Raw genomic sequence first — 21,510 nt, forward strand, 5'->3', positions numbered from 1 at the left:
CACGGTGGGAGAACTCCAGGGTGTTTACAGTGTCCCAGGTGTCCACAATGGGACATGGTGGTGACTGGCTTGACCACCACCTTTTCAGGGTTCCCTTTGCTTCCCTGTCTTACATCTCCATTTCCCCACCAGAGTTTTCCAGGCTCACCTGTCAAATAAACTGCCTCACTGGGCTTCTCTTCCCGAGGTCTGCTTCTGGGGAACCCAAACGAAGACTGTGAGTCCAAGCCCGTTCTGATCATCATGATGTCCACTATTAGATCTCTCACATGGCCATGATCCAGAGCCCTCATATTGCTTAACAATCACACCCACAAACATCACATAACTGACCATGGCCCCCAGCCACGACCTGTTACTTCCTTGGAAACTTCCTTGCCTGAGTACCAACACTTCGAGATCCAACTCATCTCATCAACTGACCTAGACCACTGGCAAAAGGCCTGAGGGCTGCCAGGTATTCCCAGAGTGACCTTCTGGTAACAGTGTCCGTGTTTCTGCTTGTTAATAACTCTAAGGTGGGCCTTAGGCAGTATGACAGAGACGTTGGACCTGGTGGGGCCTGGCAGCAACTTCTAGTTCACACTGCCAAGCCAGCTGCCTCCTCTACCCACAAGGGGGGGGCCTCCTTGAGATTTCCATTAAGGGCTTCCAACATCTAAGCCGGAGTCCTGAGCCCAGACCAAGTCCCGGATCCTATAGTTCAGATACAAAAAGGCCTGGGAATAGACATAGGGTTCAGAGGGGAGTGCGGGGGGAGGGGGGTGGTAGAAATTATAAAGGTGTGGCTATAGAAGAGCTTATAAATGCCATGTGGACATGCCGTGGCTTCTCCTGAACCTAGAAAGGTGATACTGGAGAATGAGCAAGATCTAGCTATGGAGGGGCGCCTGGGTGGCTCAGTGGGTTAAAGCCTCTGCCTTTAGCTCAGGTCATGATCTCAGGGTCCTGGGATCGAGCCCCGCATCGGGCTCTCTGCTCAGCAGGGAGCCTGCTTCCTCCTGCCTCTCTGCCTACTTGTGATCTCTCTCTGTCAAATAAATAAATAAAATCTTTTATTTAAAAAAAAAAGATCTAGCTATAGAGTCCTTTGGCATGGATTTTAACTTCAGCCTTGGCACCTAATTGCTGTGTGACCTCAACAAGCCCCTTACCCTCACTGGTCTCAGTTTCTTCCTGCACTGAATCTCAAAGATATGCTTCTGGGTCACTTAAGGCCACTGGCTGGAAGTGGAGCTCACACCTTGCTATGTCCCTATCTCATGGCCTTCCCTCTGTCTACCCTGTAGCCTTATTCCAGAAAGGACAGGGAAGTCAGGCCTTGCCACCTCCAGCGTGCCTTGTGAGCCTATGTATTTTACTGGGAGTTAAACTGACTTCCCCAAGGTCTCCCCACATTTCACTGAAACCCTAGAACCAAACACAGGTACATGAGGCCACCGGAATCCAGCTCCCTACCTCTACCCTCCTGATGTCTTAAGAATCACATATGGGAAAAATCTCAGGGCCAGACCGATGTTCAAGGTCAGCTCAGAGGCCTCAGCTCCTGAATCTTTCTGTTAGAGATTATGTTATGGCAAGTTGAAACAAGGTCAGACAATGAGAAGTTCCCAGAAACAAGGACCAGAGAGACACTGAGCAAACAGCAGTGTGGTAGACTGGTCTCCAGTGGGTGTGGGTCTGACAGGAAGATGAGCTAGATTGTCATTTCTATAGTACAGTCCCCAGCTTCCAGTATGGACCCTCAGTTTCTGGTCTAAAAATCAGAAAGATCCTCAGAGCTCTTCCGTGGCTACGACTCAAAGAAGCCACCTGCCCGTGGAAAGGGGTACCAAGCAGCAGAAATGAACAACCTCGGGCAAGCCTGAGTGGTGGAGGGAGGGGGAGGGAACAAGTGCAAATGGGAAGCGGGACCCCTCATGAATGTCTGTCTCTTTCCTGTGCCTCTCGGTCTTCTCTGAGGATCCTTCTGGGCAACCTCAGAGCAGCCAGAGCCGTCCACCCCACCTGAGCTAGGCTGGCAGGAAGGGGTGAGAGCAGCGTTCACATCCGTCTAAATCCTTTCTCATTTCAAGAAATGCCAACTGGCCCTGAGGTGGGGATTTGTGGTAAAGACTATTCATTACCTACCCAATATCCATTCTCCCCTTCTAACCAAACCTCATGTTTTCCTAGGTGAGAATGTGCCCTTCTAAAAGACTACATTTCTCAGCCTCCCTTGCAGCTGAGACTAACCAATGAGATGTATGCAGAAGTCATTGGGAGGGGGCTCCTGGAAAAGTTATTTAACAGAAGCTGACTCACCAGGTAGGTCCACCCTTCTAAATATTTCTCCCTTCCTCCTGCCTGGAATGTGTCGTGATGTCTAAACCCCAGCAGCCCTTTGGCAACAACGAGGCAAAAACGCTCTATGGCTGGAGTCCTTTAAAAATACATTTATATGCTGATGCCTGGTTCTCACTCCCAGACATTCTGATTTAATTGGTATGAGGTATGACATAGGCATTGGGATTTTTAAACACTCACCGGATAATTCTAACATGTGGCAGAGTTTGAGAAGTAACACTCTTAAGAAGGGGAGCAGAGGAATAAGATGGAAGGAGTCTGGATCTCTAGTGACCAAGGAATCACCAGAGCAGTCATGGAGAGCCTACCTCTTGACTTAAGAAGGTCAACTTTCATTTGTTGGAGGCTCTGTAGTCGGGTCTTGTTTCTGGCAACAGAATGTGATGTTTATCTGATATAGGACTGAAGGTCCTCATGCTGTTCCCATCAGCCAACCCATCTTCCACAACACAGGCTAGGGAACAAAAAAATGACCAGATACTGGGCACCTGGGTGGCTCAGTGGGTTAAGTGTCTGCCTTCAGCTCAGGTCATGATCCCGGGGTCCTGGGATCGAGTTCCACATCGGGCTCCCACCTCCATGGGGAGTCTGCTTCTCCCTCTGACCTTCTCCCCTTTCATGTGCTCTCTCTCTCACTCTCTCTCAAATAAATAAATAAAATCTTAAAAAAAAAAAAAATGACCAGATACTGCCCTCAGGAACCTCACACGTGGGAAAGCAGGCTGACACTAGGCTTGGCAAGAGGCAGGCTTGAGTTCAAATCCTTACCCCACTATCTACGAACTGTACAGCCTTGGGCAAGTCACTCAAGCTTCTGCACCTAGGAAATGAGGGCTTTGGAAAAGACTACATTCTCCCATCTCCCTGTGAGCTCCTTGGAGGCAGGTGCCCTTCACCTCTGCACCCACCACCCGTCCAGACACCTAGCAGATACTATAATATTAAATATTTGCTTGGTTTACACTGAATGGCCGAGATGTGGTCCAGCTTTGAAATTTTCATTTTCTCTAAACCAAAAAGAGAAGAGGATAAACAACAGGGCAACATCTCAAAATGGTAACAGAATTTACCTACTGGAAATCAATGAAAACAGTTTCTGGGGCAGTGTCTTTCTGGCTCTCGAGGCTCAGGACTGGAAATCCCCCAGTTTTAAGCAGGGGGAGGGGCTGGTCTCCCAAGCCTGTGACCCTGACTTGCCAGTTAGAACTATTAAACTAGAAAGCCTCCCTGCTCATCATTTACAAAATAACAAGCATGGGTTTTTGTTGTTTTTGTTGTTGTTTTTAAAGACCCCAGGGTCTAGATGAGCTTGGCTAAAACAAAGCTTGGGCAGTGACCTGAAAAAACCCAGAAATGCCCTCAGAAAGCCCAAGGGAAGAAGACATCTGTTTGGGCCTGACACATTCGGATGCCTGGTCTACACCAGCTGTGCCCAAGAATCAAACGGAGAGCTCTTTACAACAACCGCAGCTGCCTTGATGCCACCTGCAGAGTCTCTGATTCGGGAGGTCTGGGGGTGGAGGCAGGCATCTGTCTTTGGAAAAGCTCTCCAGGTGGTTCTGACATGCCCCTGGGGTTGCGAACCACCTCTCTACACAACTTCCAACCCTCCAGATAATCAACGTCTATTTCAGCTGACTTTCTGGCGCTGGAAAGGAACCAACAAGAGCCTGGGGTGGAATTTGCAAAGCTGGCCAAGCAGCACCCTCCTGCTTGCCCAAGTCACTGCCCACCGACAGGGCTCACCCGCCCCTGCAGCCCCAGCTTCCCGAAGGCAGAAGGCCGGGTCTGGGGAGCAGGCACTGCTGTGCAGGCCCTCCCTAGCCTGCCACGTTTCTCAAAAGCGCAGCCTGCACCTCCCTTTCCACACGCCACCCACTCCTGGGGCTCCCCTACCATCTGCCTGCCACCCCCTCTGCTCTCGGGAAACAGAGTCCCCAGAGTTCGCCTGAGAGCTTACAGAAGGTTATTACTGTCGGGCTATTCTGTAATCCCAAGAGGCGGGCATGCCCGAACCAGCCTTCCAAAGAGGGAAACTGAGGCTCAGAGGTGAAGCTCCTGGGCCAGAGCCCCACCCAGGCAGCATGTTACCTACTTGGCCCTCCAACCCAAGCCATTTGAGTTCAGAGTCTCTCCTGGGTGCCTCTGGTATTCAAAGAGCAACGTGGACCAGTGGCGTGGGCAGCACGCAGGAGCTGGTTAGACACGCAGACTCTCCGCCTAGCCCCGGACCCACTGAATCAGCATCTGCGTTTTCATAAAGTCCCCAGAGGAGTCCTGCTGGATCTCAGGGAGCCCTGCTCACGGCTGCAGCTGCCTAGCTGCCAAACCCCCAGTCCCCAGACTGGCCCTTGCTCTCCTCCTCCACTTCGGCTCCCACCGACTCCATCCCCTCTCACTTTCCTGTCCCTGACCCCTCTTGGGTCTCCTCCTACCTCCCTGATGCCACCCACTCTGTTTCTTCTCAGGCCTCCCACACCCCAGGGTGCTGGTCTCAGCCCAGTGCCCCTCACTCCGCTCTCTCCCTGGTGGTTTCAGTCCATTCACGATTTCAGCCCACATGGTTCTGTGCACAGAAAACCAGATGTGCAAACCTCCCTCTCACCTGAGCATGAACACTTAGGTCTATTTATCCTGCCAGCATCTCTCCCAGACATCCCACACCGGGATCCCATGAAGTTCAAAACTGCACTGGCATTGTCGTTAAAAGAAAACGATGCACTGGGGTCTGGCTGAGAGCCAGTCTGGCTCTCGGGGCCTCCCAGGCTGTCTCACTGCCTGCTTGTCACAAACCCACGCAGTGGGTTCGGCTGTCTCTATCCGACAAGCAGAAAAGCCATGCCTTAGACAGCTGAGGTAACTTCTCGTGCTCTCGTGGCTGGTGCAGGGCAGAGCTGGGGTTCCCACCTGGTTTCTTACCCAGAAGTCCCAGCTCTTAACTACATCACCCCATTGCCGCAGACTCGCCTGACTCCCACGGCCTTTGCTGTACCTCACCACCATAGCATGAGGGCCATTTTCAGCCCCAGATCTTGCCTACACTCTTCCAGAAGCACTTGTGGAAGTTAATGATTGTATCGTTTCATTTCTTGCCTTTTTCAACAGTCTCTAAGTGGATCCCTTCCCCCACACCCAACCCCCTACATCTATTCTCTCCAGGGCAGCCAGAGGGATTCTAAAAGGTGTCAGTTCATGTCCCTCTCCTGCTCAAAACCCTCCCATGGCTCCCCTCATCTCTCAGAATACAAGCCAACATCCTTGCATAGCCTTCAAGACTGCCGACAACCTGGCCCCACTAACCCCCTAACTCTGTCCTTCTGGTCTCCCCATCGCTCACTGGACTCCAGCCACACAGGACGCCTCCTTGCTGCTAAACAGGCCAGGCATGCTTCTACTCCAGTCTTCGCCCTGGCTCTTCCCCTCCTGGAATATACGTCCTGCAGACACCCACTGGGCCTCCTCCTCCCTCAGCATCTTCAGATGTCTATTCAGGAGGCCTCCCAGCCACTGTATTTCAACTTGAACCGCAGCTGACCACTCCTTGTCCCCCTGGCTCCTTTACCCATTTCCACCCAGCCCATCACCGTATGATGCATTATAGACTTGTTCCTTGTTTACTGCCTGTCTCTCCTCGGTTTGAATGCAAATGCTCAGAGACTAAGAGCTTGCTTCTCCCGCCAGACATCTCAAATGTTCCACCCAGAGCCTTCAATCACATGATTGTTGAATGACCACAGTCCTTGTACCCACTCCCTCCTGCCCATCCTCCCAGCCACCACCCGGGATCAAGTTCTCCCTATGGCTTCCCCTGACAACTGCAGGAACTCCTGCCCAGTTGCCCTCCTCCTGGTCATATCCTCTTTAAAACACACAGAGCTAGCTGCACAATGGCCTGAGGGATGGCTCACGTCAGCCCATTTCTCTGCTCAAGACCTTCCTGGGAGCTTCTCCCACACACCCAGGATTCCAGCCTACTCCACCCAAGCACAGGCTCTGTATTCAGCTCTGGGTTTGAGCCCAGCTCTGTCACTTGGACCAGCAACTTCATCTTCCTGAGTCCTCAGTTTACTTTTTGGTAAAAGGGGCTGACGATGACTCACTCACGGGGCGGTGGTGAGGATTAAAGACAATACACATTTGTGATCTCAGCCTGGGCAGGAAACATGAGCGGTTGTTATTATCATTCCTTCACTGTTCCAGCTCTAACTGCCCATTCCTTTTCAGTCTCTGCTCCAGCCCGAAGGAGTGACTCACTACTCCCCACACACACCAGGGTCTTAATCCTCCATATGCCTTTGCCACAACGAGCCCTCCACCTGCAATGCCCTTCTCAGCCCTTACTTCTGTTTGTCAAGCCAGTTCAAATGCCCCTTTCACGAGGCCTTTCGAGCAACTTCCTTCCCCTTTGAACTCCCAGTTCTTTATCTGCCCTTAGCCAAGATCATCAGGAACCATCTTGTATGTAACTCCCTCCCCTTCTCCTTGAGGGCAAAACCTCCCTTTTTCCTATCACCAAACCAGAGGGTCCCCTGGGATGGAGTCTCAGAGCCACTTCTTACCAGCTGGCTAATCTTGAGCAGGTCACTTAAAGTCTTGGAGCCTCCATTTCCTCTTCTCTTAAATGGGGACAAGAGGACCTGCTGTGCTGACTTCTCAGAACTTTACGGGAATCAAAGGAGGCAGGGGCATGGAAACAGTGAGGAAGGCAGATGGCATTTACACGCCTATAAAGGACTGATTGTTGTTAAAACCGAGTCTGGATCGGAGTCTCCGTCCTCTTTGCACAAAAGGCTGCCTAGAAGAACCAAAGAACCATCACCAAATGCATGGCGGGGCTTCGAGTTTTACTTACTTCCGTATAATTGTTATATATTCTCTGATTGTTACGTGTTACTCTTTGCCTTGGGGAAAAGAGATTTCATTGTTTAAAAAGGATTCCTCTGTGTTAAGCATTGCTCTCACCTCCCGTATCAGCAATGAAATGCAATCGGGCCCTTCATACCCAGCTCCCGCCACGGGCAGATGTGTGTCTGCAAAGCAGAGTCTTCTGAGAAGGGGAGGAAGATGAAGAACAGGGGCCACACCCCAAGTTCACAAAGAGGCAGCTCTGCAGGGACTATGGTCCCTGCTCAGCACAAAGCCCCACCTGGGCAGGGTCCCACCGAGCTGAGCCCCTCCACAGAGCTCTCCTGTGGCAGAGGGTGCAGAAAGTGTGGCTTTGGCCACAGCCAAGTGCCGTGGGGCACTGGGTGGAGGTGTAGGGGGTCCAGAGCTTCAGAAGGCCCTAGGGACCCCCCATGGACCCCAAGCTGAGGAATCCAGACTCTCATCCCACTGGGAGGCTTGAGGCCCAGGGAGCCCCAGAAAGGCAATGTGGTGGCCAAGCCCTCCCCCTGCTGGCCACATCTGGAGTGGCAGTGCCAGCCGCAGAGGGCAGCGTCCCCAGGCTGCTGCACAAACTCCCTGCACCTGGGGCGAGTCAGGCTCAGATGTCCAGAGGACAGTAGGGGGCAGGGCAAGGCTCTGCCGGGACTGAGAGACCTGAGGTCTTATCTCCCAGGCCCCCTGTGTTGCAGGGGCATCTACTGACCCAACATGGAGATGGAAGGCAGGTGGTGGGTGGGCTGGGGTGGGACGTAGGGTAGTCATGGGGGGGGGGCGGTGGCAGGGAGATGGCCAAGAGGGGTCCTCCACACTTCAGCCTGTCCCACTCCTCCCAGGCCCACCCATGCCTCCCGGGCAGCTGGAGAAGCCCGGGCTGCTACCAATGCCCGGATTTCCACTCCCGCCCCCAGATATTGATTTCCTGCATCATTCATTTGCTGGGCCTTGGCGGCTGTGATTAGCTCCCTCCATTCTCCCTCTGGAGCACCCCCTCACCCCACCCCGCCTGTTCCTCCCTGTTCTAGCAAAGCAGAGCTCATACCAGGCTCTAAATGAGGCTTTGCCACCCTGCCCCAGCAACTCACAGCCAAGCCTGGCCAATTACAGGTGGGCCCTTGGCATAGCCCCAGCATACCCTCTCAGGGGTGGTTTCCTGGGTAATAACGTCCTCTCTAACCACCCCCTCACCAGAGCCCCCACCACACCAGGAAACACAGATTCCCAGCCTGCAGGGTGGAATGGGACATCATGCCGATCTTGACCTGAAGTGGGGCCCTCCAGCCTGCTCCTGGGGAGCCCTCAGGCTGGCTCAGCAGGCAGCATCGACTTCAGCAGGGGAGGGGGGGGCAGGGAGACAGTGCTAACAAGGCAAACAAACCAGCCCCCTTTTCGGGCACAAGGCCCGTCTCTCCCTCATGCAATTTCTATAACTGGGAAGGAAGAAGGAACAGAGGTTTGAACCTTCTTGAGGACATTTAGAAAACTCCAAGCCTTCTGTTAGCCCTAACAGAATCTTCCAATGCCATGCCTTCTCCAGGGGGAGAGTTAGATACGGACAGCCAGTCTCAAGGCACGTGGCAGAAACTCTAGTAAAAAAAATCCCGAGTGCCCACACCCAGATCAACACCCAGAAGATGGCACTGGGAGACCCACTTCCTGAAATTCCTTCTGTGCACCCCTCAGAAGAGGGGGAAAAAACCTGACTTGGTGATAATTCTGTAAGCTATGTTGCTCTTGTCAAATTATTCAACATCTGTCTTCATGTTCCCACAAAAATTAGCATAGGATAGTAGTTTCTGATGACACCTTTGGTGAAATATTTTGACTTCCACCAGTAAGTTGCAAACAACCTGTCTTAAGGATAATGTCAATTCCTACTCCTGAATATTAAATAATGCAGGGGTTTGTTGTGTTTCTGTAAGGGAGAGGAATCCCACCAACCTGCCCTGGCTGGAAGTCCGGCAGCTAGGTGAGGAAAGGAAGCCGGGATGGAGGAGAGGGTGATTTCTGATGCTATCCACATGCAGGGGACTCCTCCTCCATCACCTGGTGACTAACTCTGCCCCAGAAGTAGGCCTCTGGGGCCAACCCACCCCCCTCACGAGCCAGAAAACAAATTACAGGATCCACCACGGAGCCAGGAGATTGGGAGGCAGGGAGGGAAGAGGGGATCGGCTCCAAATGGACCATCTGGTCCAGTACACGGCTGCTAGAGCATCTGCGCCCCAAAGAAGAAGGGAAGCCACCTGGCCAGACTGAGCACACCTCCCCAGCCCGACAACAGAGCTCAGGGCCAGCAAGAGGACCCTCAGCGGGAAGCAGAGTATAGGGCTCTGGGTACTGGCCTCCTGCCAGCCTCAACAGAGACCCACAGCCCAGGCTAGATCCTGCCGACTTGGCCCTCCACATCCTCCTGTTCTTCCTCCTGCTCCTCAGTTTAGCTGTTCAGCTTCCGTGTTAATCTGGCCCTCCTTCAGCCACAGGGCCCTCCCCAGGACACACTGCGTTTTTTTGTGCCTTTTATTTTGCTCCTCGGCTTCTTTTCTCTTCTCCCTGAGGCCCCCTAGGCTGCCAGCCTAGGGCTCTGGGACTCTTCCTAAGCAGAGACCCTCAGAATGTGTCCCACTACCCTGCTGGAAAGCATCCTAAACTGACTTCTTGGGGGGAAAGAATTTCAAAAAGCATTTCCTCAACCTCCCCCCAACCACAGCCCTTCATTCCTGCAGCAAATGTTTGCCCAGCTTCTCCGTGTGCCCAGTGCCATATTGGATGCCAGGATACAATGACGGACACAAGTGATCACTCCTCGCCCCGACACTCTACTCTTCCTCGAGTTGCTTCATCTGCTTTGGACAGAGAGGGAAATTGGGGGGCAGAAGAACTACAGGCCTACAATAGTTCCCCCTTCTGCTGAGTCTGGCCAAAGCTTCTAGCATCACAAAGAACTCAGCAGCCTCTTGCCATCTTCCTTCTTACACTAGATCCTCACCTCTCTCCATCGACCTCAACGAAGACAGAGCTCCACTCTGCAATTCCCCTGAGGCCCCAGGCTTCTCCGGAGCCAACGCCCCAAAGGCACTGTCACCCCAGGGCCCAGGGTTGGCCCCAGTACACCCAGCTCACCTTGATTTGTTCCAAGTGGACAGCAATGAAAAGGGAGACTCAGGCACATGAGGGAGGAGAAACTACAGAAAATAGGGGGCAGATAAACCAAAGGCTAAATCCTCACCCCAGGGCCTCTGAAATCAGGGCCCAAAGACACCACTAACCCTATGCCTCCCATCCCTCCTCCCTCCCCACCCTCATTGCTAGGGTTTCCAGGCTAGGCTCACAGGAGCTTCCTCAACACCGGCCCTGTGCAGCCCTGGAGAAGGCTGGAGGGGATGGAGGAGAGGGATGGCCAGGAGATAGGTTGGCCGGATCGCCCAAGGGCACTTGGAGGGAGGAGCAGGGTAGAGGATAGAAAGCAGGGAATAGTGGTCTCTGTCACTCTCAGAGCCCCTGGAGTGTGGGGAGCAGGAGGCAAAGGCCTCAGTGACATCTCTCCTTAGGCCAGCTCTTGCGGCAATGAGGCTATGAGGAACCCTTGGGGAGAAAGAAGATAGAGGACCCCTGCCCCCCCCCAAGCCCCAGGTGTCTTCCTTTGCCTTGGGGAGGCCTCTGGCACCAGCTCAGTGGCCTCCTCCCTACAATCCCCCCCCCCTCCCAGTCCCCACTTCGCTCCTCCTCCCCCTTCCCTCTTCTGGCCTCTGTAAAGGGCCAGGCAGTAAGAGACACAAACTAATTAAGAAGCAGAATTTGGCCAGATGCCTGGGCCTGCCTCCCCAGGGAATTAAGCCCAAGCCAGCTAACTGTGTAGGGCAGGGAGCATGTCACCTCCCAGACACCCCTCAGGACACCCCTGCCTCTCGGGAGGCACAGCAGGGCCAGGCACCCCCAGAAGGGAGCATTTAGCATCGGCATCTGAGGCTGGCATCTGTGTGCCAGGTCCCATGGTGGGCAGCTGGGGGGACAATGCCTCTGCCTCCACGCCCACAGAACAGGTCAAACTCTCCCCTGATCTAAAGATGAACAATCAGGCCCTGGGGAAAAAGGAACAGGGACCTCTCCCCACCCCAGCTACACAGGATTACAAAGTGACCCACATGGACACCCTGCAGTCAGGAGAAGACAAAGTAAGGGCCACTGAGCCCCGAGGCGGACTTTTTTTGTGTGTATAAGGTCAAGGTACTGTGAAGCCTGCTAGAACTCAGAGGAGGGGTTCCTGAGAGGGGAGAGCTCTGGGCCATCGTGTACAGATGATGCCGGCTCTCGGGACCTTTCCCCAGGGAACACTCTCTGGAGAGACAGGAGAAGGGACACCCAGCCGGAGTCCCCTAAGCGCCGGACAACGGGGGCGTAGGGACGCAGGAGCAGAGCTGCGTGGCAGGAGGCAGAGTTTGAACACGTAGCCGGATCGGTGCGTGCCGTGTTTGCGTTTCCCGGGGACGGTGGCTGAATGTGTCCGTGTGTGCGCTCGGGGAGAAGGAAGGTGGGGCTGGGGTTTTGTAGCTGGGAACCGGGGACAGGAAGAACTGGCTCAGGCTAGATTTGAAAACGGATGCCGGGGTTTTAGGCGCCCAATCCAGGGGATGCTGGCATCCGCTCCGGCCGTCAAGAAGCGAGTGAAAAGAAGCGAAGCCTCAGCGAGAGCCGGGAAGGCGAGCCCGCCGCCCGGCCGCGGTGCCGGCAGCCAGCTCACCCGCCAGCCGCGCACAACTCCGGATCGTGCATCGCTTGGCTTCTACTCCGGAGGCCGAGCCAGGCAGGGAAGGACTAGGTTTCCGTGCAAGTCGCTGCCCCAGGCCCGGGTTTGTGGTCTGTTGGGATCTCCCGAGCCGACTGGGTGCTCTCAAGGGTTCCGAGTCACTCCTGCCCCGGCAAGGTTTGGGGAAGTGGCCACCTCCCCCTGGCATCCCCGGCTTCACGCCAGACCCAACGACCCGTCTCCGTGCTCCGAAACAGCTAGCTCGATCTCACGCCCAGAGAAGGGCGGGGACCCGGGCATCCACTCCAGAGTCCGAGCCGGGGTCCCCACCAAACCCCGGCAGCGCGCACTTTGCGCCTCTTGCAAAGTTTCCGCGCGGTGCTAAGCCAGCTTAGAGCGGGACTCGGGCTCTTACCGTAGACTCCTTGTCCCCGGCAGTGGAAGGGGATCAGCGCCAGAAGTAGAAGGCAGGTCACCTCCATCTTCACGGCCGGTGCTTCATCCCCGCGAGGCGGCGCAGCCCGAGAGGTGGCGGGGGGCGCATCCGCCGGGGCCCCGCGATGCCCCCTGCGTCCCCCCTTCCCCCGAGAGGCGACGGAGGGGGCGGCGGCGGCGACCAAGACCAGGAGACTGAAGAGGCGGCGGTGGCGGCGGCGGCGACCCGGGTTTCTCCTCCGGCGGGGCCGCTGCCCGCGTGGGGACGCAGGGGGCGCTGGCCCGGCCCCGGGTGCCTTGGCGCGCCCGGCTCAGCAGCCAGCGCCCCGGCCCGAGGAGCCCGGCGGCCGATCCGCCCCAGGTCCCCAGGGCTGTCTTCTCCGTGTGCTGGGCGCCAGGAACCCCTCTGCGGCGGCGGGGACTCTTCGATCCAACAGGCCACCGACGACTGACAAACTTGTCGTTTCCCCGCCCAGGGGACGCCCCTCCGCGGAGCGGGGACGGGAAGGCCCGGGCTTCGCTTGGGGTTAATCCGCTGTCTCCAGTCCCGCGGCGGGTGCTGGGGTCTCAGAAGCCCGACCGAGGGGGGCGAGGTTGGGCACCCTCCCGGAGGCGAAGGAGCCCCGGCCCTCCTGAGCGGGGGAGCGGCGCTGGCTGGGTTCGGCCGAGGGGCGAAAGCCACGGGTACCCAGGTCCGGGAAGTTAACCGAGCCACCGAGGAAGCCCGGGGAGGAATCGCGCCCCGGCGCCCCGCGGGAATCAGGAGAGCAATTCCAGCCAAGAGAGACCCCAGAAAGCGGAGAAAGGAGGAAAGTTTGAGTCGTTTGAAAAATACTCGCGCTCTCCGCGAGGCCGGGGCTGCGGCGCGGGCGCCGCTCGCCGCCTCCGCTCGCCGCGCTTAGCTCCCGCCGTCTGGCCGCGGCCGTGGCGCTCCCGGGCTCGATGCTCTCCGGAGAGCGGGGCTGCGCCGCGCCCCAAGTTGGTCGTCCCCGCCCCCGCCCGGCGGCCTCGGCCGGCGGGGGCCCCGAGCGGGCGGGGCCGGGCCGGGCTCCCGGGCGCGGCGACCGCTGGGCTCGGGGCCGCGGGAGCGCTCCGTTCGCTCGGCAACTTGGGCTTCGCTGTGCTGCTTTTTTCCCCCCTCGGAGCTTTTCATTCCGCGCTCCCCCCGCCTCCCTCCCTCTCTCTCTCCCTCCCTCCTCCCTCCTCCTCGCGTCTCCTCGTTCGGTCTCTCGCTCTCCCACCCTTTGTCGCTCGCTCTCCTGTTTGATTCCCCTCCAGTTAAAATAGGGAGCCAATTAAAGGCAGCCCAGCTCGCCCGGCCCAGCCTCTGTCCAATTTCCTCGCCTCCCCCAGGACCAATTAGAGAAAACAAAACAGGGCTGGGGGAAGCAGACTGCCTGCTTTCTTCTCTCTCTCTCTCTCTGCCCCTCCCCCTTCTCTCCCTCTCTCCGCCCCCCCACACCCCCGGCAGGAAAATGTCAGAAAGCAGAAATGGATCCATCTATCCCGAGGACAGTGGCGGAGGGACGTGGGTTTCGGCGCGGGCTCTGCAGCCGCGCGCTCGCACGCTCGCTCTTCGCCCGCCCTTGCACACCCAGATTGGCTGCTGAGCCGGGTGCACCGATTCCAGTATGCTCGCGGGGCAAGCACGGCCGTTCGCCCCGGGGACCGAAGCCTGCGGGGCACTGCACACTTTGTAAATGTTTTGCACTTTTGGTGGTCGGAACTGAAGCGGGGGTCGGAGGGAAAGGCCACGGGCCCGCGTCTTCTGGGGTCCTGCAGGCGCGTGAGCCGGCCGCCTGCTGTCGGTCTGCAGGGCTGTCTGCGCGGCCCCGGAGTCCCTCCGCCGCCGGCCGAGCCCCCGCCCCTTTCCAGGCAGCTTCAGCCTCTCCCAGCGTAGGGCGTGGGGGCCACCGCTACAGCAGCTGGCGGAGCCGGGGGCGGAGAGCCCGCGCTTACAGCTCCTGCCCTTGCCTCGGCCCACAGGTTGCCAACAGGTTTGTCCGCAGGACCCCGCTGCCGGATCTCCCCCCTAGGCCACCCACATTCTCCCTGGCTAGCCCCTCTCTCTCTGCTCCCCCCCCAATCCAGCCTGTCCTTAGGACCTCAGGCGCCCCCAAGCGCCCCAGGGGCGCACTCTCTTCCGGCAGCCAAGCCCCGCGGCCGGTTCCAGCAGCGGGGGTCAGGCACTCCGGAACTCCACTACCTCACCCCGGCTCCCGGAGCAGGGTTGGGAGGGCGCTCCTCCCAAAGGCCAGCGGGGAGAGGGCGTAGGCTGGGAAGACAGGCGGGCGGCCTCCACTGCGCCTCGGATCGCGTCCCCCCACCCCGGTCCTGCTAATCTCACCTGCTCCACTTGTCGCTGTTATTTATCTCGGCTTGTGCGCAAGGACTGTATTAGGACGGCCCGTGGGATCGCGGGCAACCGCTGCGGCTAACAAGCGAGGAGATTATTAACCCTCCTTCCTCCACTCCCCGGAACTGTTCAGTATCTGGGCTGTGATGGTGGTTCCACGACTCTCTGCGTTTGCCAAAACTCAAAGAACTTACACCAAAAAATATTTCATTTTCAACATGTAAATTAAAAGAAATTTTTAAAAAATAATAATAAAACCCACCCACCCCAGGCCCATTTCCTGCTCGGTGTCTCCTCCCAGGCAGCAGTGGGAGGTGTTGGGAGAAATGCCAGGCCTTCATGGTGGTGGGGGTGGGGGTGCCATCCGTTGACACCTTCTCGGTTCCCTTTCTGTCCATCCTGGGAAGTCCGAAAACAACTGAAGAATCTTATTCGCCAGCCCACCTCCAACTGATTGCTCCTTTTTCATCCCCTCCCCCCTTTTTCTCCTTCCTTTCCTGGGGATTCAAGGCTGAATAAGGCTATCCGATTTAGTGCCGGGCACCCAACAGATGTTAGTTGGAGATTTGTTAAATAAATGGATGAATGATGCCCATCGTAGGCCAGATACCACAGACCTAGGATACCCTCAGTGCAGCCAGCCTTTCTACTCCCCACCCCACAACCATTACCTGGAGGAGAAAAATCCATTTTCTGCTCCACCGGGCTACAGAGCTTTGAGGCCACTTCCCACCTACCTCCCCCACCCATTCTAAAAAGGAAATGGCATCAATGGAGGGTATGGTGATGACTATTTTCTTTTATTGTTATCTTCTTCCCACAGTTCAAAAATTCCTAGAAATCGTCACCGCCTCCAGGAAGCTCTCAGGGAATGATCACAATGATTCCTGCTCTCCTTGGCTTTGCCCATTCTGAACTGAAGGAGCACAGGTCCAAGCCAGAGGAGACTGCCTTCCTGTTTTCCAGTCATCTGGTCCAGCCTACCAAACAGCAGTTAGTCACTCCTCTTTGGCTTTGGGTTGTTTTACTGAGGGACAGGGAACCCCACTGACTCAGCTGATATACTCTGGAGTTTGAACACATACACTGGCTTGAAGGAGAGAGAAGACTCATGGTCAGGGAGAGAACAGGAGGAGGGGGGAGCCAGGCTGGGATTGAACATTTGCTGTAGAAAATTCACTTGTGACTACTCTGCAGCTAACTGTATGCAATTTAAGTACCTTGACAGCCTGTTTGTGTTGCCTGTAAATTCAGCCATCTCCTACCCCAAGTGTGCCTGGCCTGCTGCCTCTGACACAGCCCTGGGTCTGACAAGGAGAGGCAACCAGGGAGAAAGAAAAAAGCACTAGACTTGGAAGCCATCAGTTCTATGTTCCACTCGTAATCTTTCTAGGCCTCAGTTTCCCCAGCTGTAAAGTGAATAGGATCCCTATCCCACAGAGTGGTTGTGAGACGTGAGTAATAACAGCTGATCCCACAAGCCAGGTACTGTTCTAAGCCCTTCGTGTGAATAACTATCACTCATAACAACTATGGGAGATGGGACCGTTATTCTCATAGGATACCATAGAACAATTTAGTGACTTACATAGTTCCTAAGTGGCTTTGACCTAGGTAGCTTGTCTCCTTGACCTTGTTTTTTCCCACTATTCTATCCTAAGGAAACGTAAGGACCTGGGTGCCTGTAAATGTTTTCACAAGAAGTGTTTCCTATTCTTTTCACACACACAGAACAATTCACTGGCATTCAAATTGAGCTGTTAAGCTGGGGGGGGGGGTTACACATGAGCTCTAGACCCCTAAACCTGAAGCTGACTGAGGCTGGGCTGCCTGGAAACTCGGTGATCAGCACCTGATTGCCAACTCCTGGCTTCCACCCAAGATACTCTAAGAAAAGCCCTATTCTTTTGCCCCTGAGAAAGCCCAACCTTGGGCTCCAGGACGTTTCAGGAACTAACTGCTGATGGGGGCGGGGCGGTGACATGCCAGGGAACCAGGAATCCCAGACCTTGGCTAGGCAGGGCAACTGAGGGCTTTTGTTGTGAGAGCTCCTTATAAGAAAGCTCCCCCATCTCCTGCCTGAGGGAACTCAGAATCTGGGAGAAGAGAAGAGAGGGAGAGAGAGGGAGAGTAAGTCTGTGGGAGTGGTGTCGTGGTTTGCTAGGGAAATTATCTCTGAAAATCATACAGTGGCAGGTATCGATTCAGTCTTAGGGCAAAACACTTTCTGGTCAGGTGGGGTGAAGGCTGACTGGGGTGGGAGGGGATGAAGGCCAAGGAGAGTTATGACCCCGCCGAAAGACTAGTTTATTAATTCAGGCTCTAACAAATAGCCAATTAATGGTTCCAGCTGTTAATTAGTAAGCAGTTAACTCCTGTTAAAAAACGTGCTGCTCAGGACTGGTGACAATGCAATCCCGCAGTGACAGCCTTGGAGAGGAGGGATCCGGGTGACTTGTGACCCCTAGGTTCTGTAGCTCCCCCCACTCTGGGAGACCCTCCGCTCTGGAATGTAGGCTTCCCGAGAACAGGAACCCCGTCTGTTCACCATTCGTTCATGTAACAAGTATCTCCTACTATGTGCCAGGCGCTACTCCTGGCACTGCAGATTCCATGAACAAAACTGACCAGAACCTCTGCCCTCAGGGAGCTTATGTTCCAGTGAAAAGACAGACAATAGACTATGAAAATAAGGAAAACAGATAGTATTTAGACAGTAAGTACAGTAGCTACAGTAGCTACAGCTAGAAGAGAAGTAGGAGTGACAGGGCATCTGGACAAGATTCCACTGACCCTGGAGCCATGACCTATAGAAGAGAGGGCTCCACCTGTGCCAATCTCTGCAGCGAGGGAGGGCAGCAAGTGCAAAGACCCTGGGGTGGTGAGCAGGATTTGGTGCAGCTGAACAGGTGACGGGAGAGCAGTAGGAGCTGAGATGGAAGAGGGTAAGAAGACAAGTCCTTTGGGCCTTGAGGTCACTACAGGAGGTCGGGTTTTCCCAAGTAAATGGGAGCTATGGCAGGGTTTTGATCAGAAGAGGGAGAGGATCTGACTTTAACTTAGTAGGCTCACTCTGGCTCTATATAAGGAACCAATTGAAGGGGGTGCCACGGTATCTCTAGCCAGGCACTTAGGGGGTGCCCGATAAATGCTGATGGTATGAATTGGTACCTAAAAATTGATGGGGCAGGGAAACATGATCACTTTTGAAAGTCCAATTTAAATGGGTCCTCTTGTAAATTATTTTACAACCACCAAGGGTACCCTCACATTTGACCTCCCCAAGGAATTCCACACCTGCAACCCTACTTGGTCCTTCAAATGTCCCTGTGAGTTAAGACACTTTCTCCATTTTACAGTTGTGAAGACTGAGCCAAAGAGACATTCGCTGACTGGCTTAACAATTCGTTTTAGAAAATACCAGTCCCAGACGATGGCGGTGGGGATTCAAAAGAGACAAGAGTCCCTCCCGTCTGGCCACCTTTCCACTAATGTGCCAGGTCTCTCTGGGTGATCTTCCCTCTCCAGGCTCCAGATTCTGATTTTTCACAATAAGCCGATGTGCCTAGCCTGGCTCTGAGATGGTTTCCTGCGCAGACTCCAAAGGCTTATGAGCTATGTCTATGGCCTGTTATCTGCATGCCACCATTTCTCCAGCGAGGGTCACCTCAGCTGTCCCAAGATCCCTTTGTCCACACTACTGTTGGAACAGGGGAGGTTTTGTTTAACTTTTTTGAGCTGATGGTTCATTGGATCAAAAGTAGTTTGGTTTTAACACCAGCTTGGAAAACACATGGTCTTCCCACTCTGAGTGGGTGTAAAGAGCACTGATTTACCCAGCTCTACTTCTCTACTGGGAGGGTCTGGGAGGGGGATGAATGGGCTGAAAAAGTCGGGTTCTTCCGGCTATTTATTAATTCAACAAATATTTATTGAGCCGGGCATTGTGCCGTCATCGTACTGGGTTTTCTGCTGAAGACTTCCAACAAGTAAAGACACCACCGTGCCCTCAGGGAGCCCCAGTCTGAAGGGTGAAACACAGTCCTGCCCTCCAGGAGCCCTGCCCTCAGGGAGCCCCAGTCTGAGGGGAAGACCCAGGTCTCCCCTCAGGGAGCCCCAGTCTGAGGGGGAGAAACAGCCCTGTCTCAGGGAGTCCCAGTGTGAGGGAAAGACTCAGCCCTGCCCTCAGGAACCCCAGTCTGAGGGGGAGAAACAGCCCTCCCCTCAGGGAGCCCCAGTCTTAGGGGAGGACCCAGCCCTGCCCTCAGGGAGCCCCAGTCTGAGGGGGAGAAACAGCCCTCCCCTCAGGGAGCCCCAGTCTTAGGGGAGGACACAGCCCTGCCCTCAGGGAGCCCCAGTCTGAGGGAGGAGACTGTTACCATACAGTTATATATCCTGGTATAAAAATGGAGTCAGGCTAGAGACCTAGGAGCAGACACACTATAACAGTGATAAAGTGATCACTATAGGGTAAGTGCTAAGGAGATGGGGAACAAGAAAGACATCCTGCTGGTTACTCTGACTTCCTGGCTCTTACTGCAAGATCGTTTCCTACTTTAAGCCTGGTTGCCTGCAGCCTTCCAAATTTCAACCAAGCCAAAGGGAAGCAGCCTGGTGTTTTATTTGGGTATTTTCTCCTAATGCAAATGTCTCTCTGGGCTCCTGGGAACCAGGCCTATTTGAAGGCAAGACTGTGAAGCTGGCATGTAGCAGTCAGCACCGGGAGGGAAGAAAACCCACTCTCTCTGGGGGCCAGGCCCCAGCCCAGCAACAAACTCTATCCCCACCACAGTCCCTAGCCTCCCTAGGGACACACCTGGCCAAGGGGATTGCAGAACCCATGGAGATCAGCAACTCTCCCAGGGCTCCAGCCCGTCTTATGGATGTCACCCGTACCCCCAGGTTGAGAGTGTTATCTGTGCAGTGTGCTCTGTTCCCATTGGTGCTGTGAGCCTAGGACAGGTAGCTGTCACCGGCCGGGTCATTCACAGCTCTCAGCACGGGGCCGAGCCCATGGCACCACCTGATGTCTACTCATTCCAATGAACTGATTTGGACCACACAAACTCACACAAAAATAGGCTCAAGGCAAGACCTGAATCACCAGGATAAGGGAAGCCCAAATTAGCCAGACAATATATAAATGAGGGACAAATATAAATAATAAATATATAAGAAGAAATATTTGTGTTCAGTACAGGCTGCAAGAAAGCAAATTCACAGGGGAGGGAAGTAGGCAAGCGAGATCTCACAAGGTTTTAGGAAAGGGGCTGAGGAAGTGACCCCCCCACACTTCTGCCTCATTCTGGGATGTTTTCTAAGAGGTGGGGGGGTGCCTCTGCCAGGCTGAGGGGGCTCTGTCCTCTGGCCCCTGCCCCTCAGGGCCCCAGCAGCCCCAAAGGAAGGCATCAATTTTCGCTGAGCTGGTCTTTCTCCCCTTCTCCAGGGCAGCTTCTGGGAGGCAAGATCAAATGTTCTTCAGCTTGAAGAGTGAGGCTGGGATCTGTGGGGAAAGGAGGAAAGGGCAGGAGGGGGGTACAGTTGAAATCACGGGAGGGGACGGGACCAGGGCTGAGCTCAGGGACAAGGCAGGTGTTTCTTCTTGTTTCCTTTCTGCTTAACTCCCCCAGCAAATGCTTGTTCCTTTTGTTATCACCTCTTTTTGATCCATGTAAAGGGGTGAGAGGCAGGAAATTTGGAGTGGGATAATCATACACACACACACACACACACACACACACACACCTCTCACACACACAGGGACAGGAGAGCTGCATGCCATACACTCCAGGGGGCGCCATTTACATAGAATACAACAGGAATGGCGCCCACCTCCCACCCCAGTGTGCAAAGGGGCGGCCTCGCCACAGTTCCCTCTCCTCAGAGCCAACCCCAGGACAAGCTGGTGTCATCCCACCCTGTACCTTATCCCCCCCTTCACTTCCCCCCCACACACACCCCCCCCACACCCACCCACCCCCTCTGGTCCCTCACCCTGAAGGTCACACCAGGCCTAAGCGTCCTACCCCCACAGGACACTGTGGGGTAAGAAGAGGTCCCCAGGCCACTTGGCAGCCTCATTGTTCCGCACACACAACAAGCCCTGGAGACTCGCTGCCTTTTTGATGAACTCTGCTCATTATCTGGCTCTCCCTGCTCTCCTCAGGGATGTGCCAAGTCCACCATCTGGGGCTTTTGGGAGCCACATCTGGCCCCTGGCAAGGGGCGGGGAGGTTGCAAGGGACCCTCCCCCTTAGTGCTGTGAGGACAGTCTAGCTCCCCTTCTCACGCTTTCAGTCCTCTAACCCAGGGCTTATCTGCAGGAGTAGAGTACCATCAAATAACCATAAAATGCCCTCATGACCATCAGAGGAGGTAGGAAGCTTTATCATCTTCCTTTTAGAGATGGAGGAAACTGAGGAACAGAGAGGTTCAGTCACTCCCTCAAGGTCACACAGCTAATAAGTGGCAAAACTGATTATCAAACCAGTCTGGCTCCAGAGACTGCAGAGTCCATACCCTTCACTTCTGACCTGGAAGAGGGGCCTAAAGTGGACACCCTAAAGTTATGCTGGCTGACACCCAGCCACGAGCTACCAGTGCTGTTTGAGTTTAAATAAAGCAAAATTTCAAAGTCGGTCACACTGGCTACTTTTCAAGTGCTTGATAGTCACAGATGACCAAGCAGTGCTCAGGAGTCTGTCATTTTAAGCCCAGCTCTGCTGCTTACTAGCTGAGCAAC

General features: G+C 55.0%; 1 protein-coding gene across 1 annotated transcript in view; it reads right to left on the bottom strand.

Annotated features, from left to right (window-relative positions):
- MDGA1 (MAM domain containing glycosylphosphatidylinositol anchor 1) overlaps nucleotides 1–12,459 on the bottom strand; it is a gene marked incomplete at its 5' end in the record, with an annotated part of 53,969 nt that extends 41,510 nt beyond the window's left edge. The window contains one exon of the mRNA XM_080806651.1: nucleotides 12,393–12,459. Within this exon, the coding sequence (XP_080662777.1) occupies nucleotides 12,393–12,459 (67 nt within the window). The remainder of the gene's footprint in view (nucleotides 1–12,392) is intronic.
- Nucleotides 12,460–21,510: the final 9,051 nt, after the last annotated feature.

This window comes from Martes martes (assembly GCF_963455335.1).
Source record: "Martes martes genome assembly, chromosome: 6".
Classification (NCBI taxonomy): domain Eukaryota; kingdom Metazoa; phylum Chordata; class Mammalia; order Carnivora; family Mustelidae; genus Martes; species Martes martes.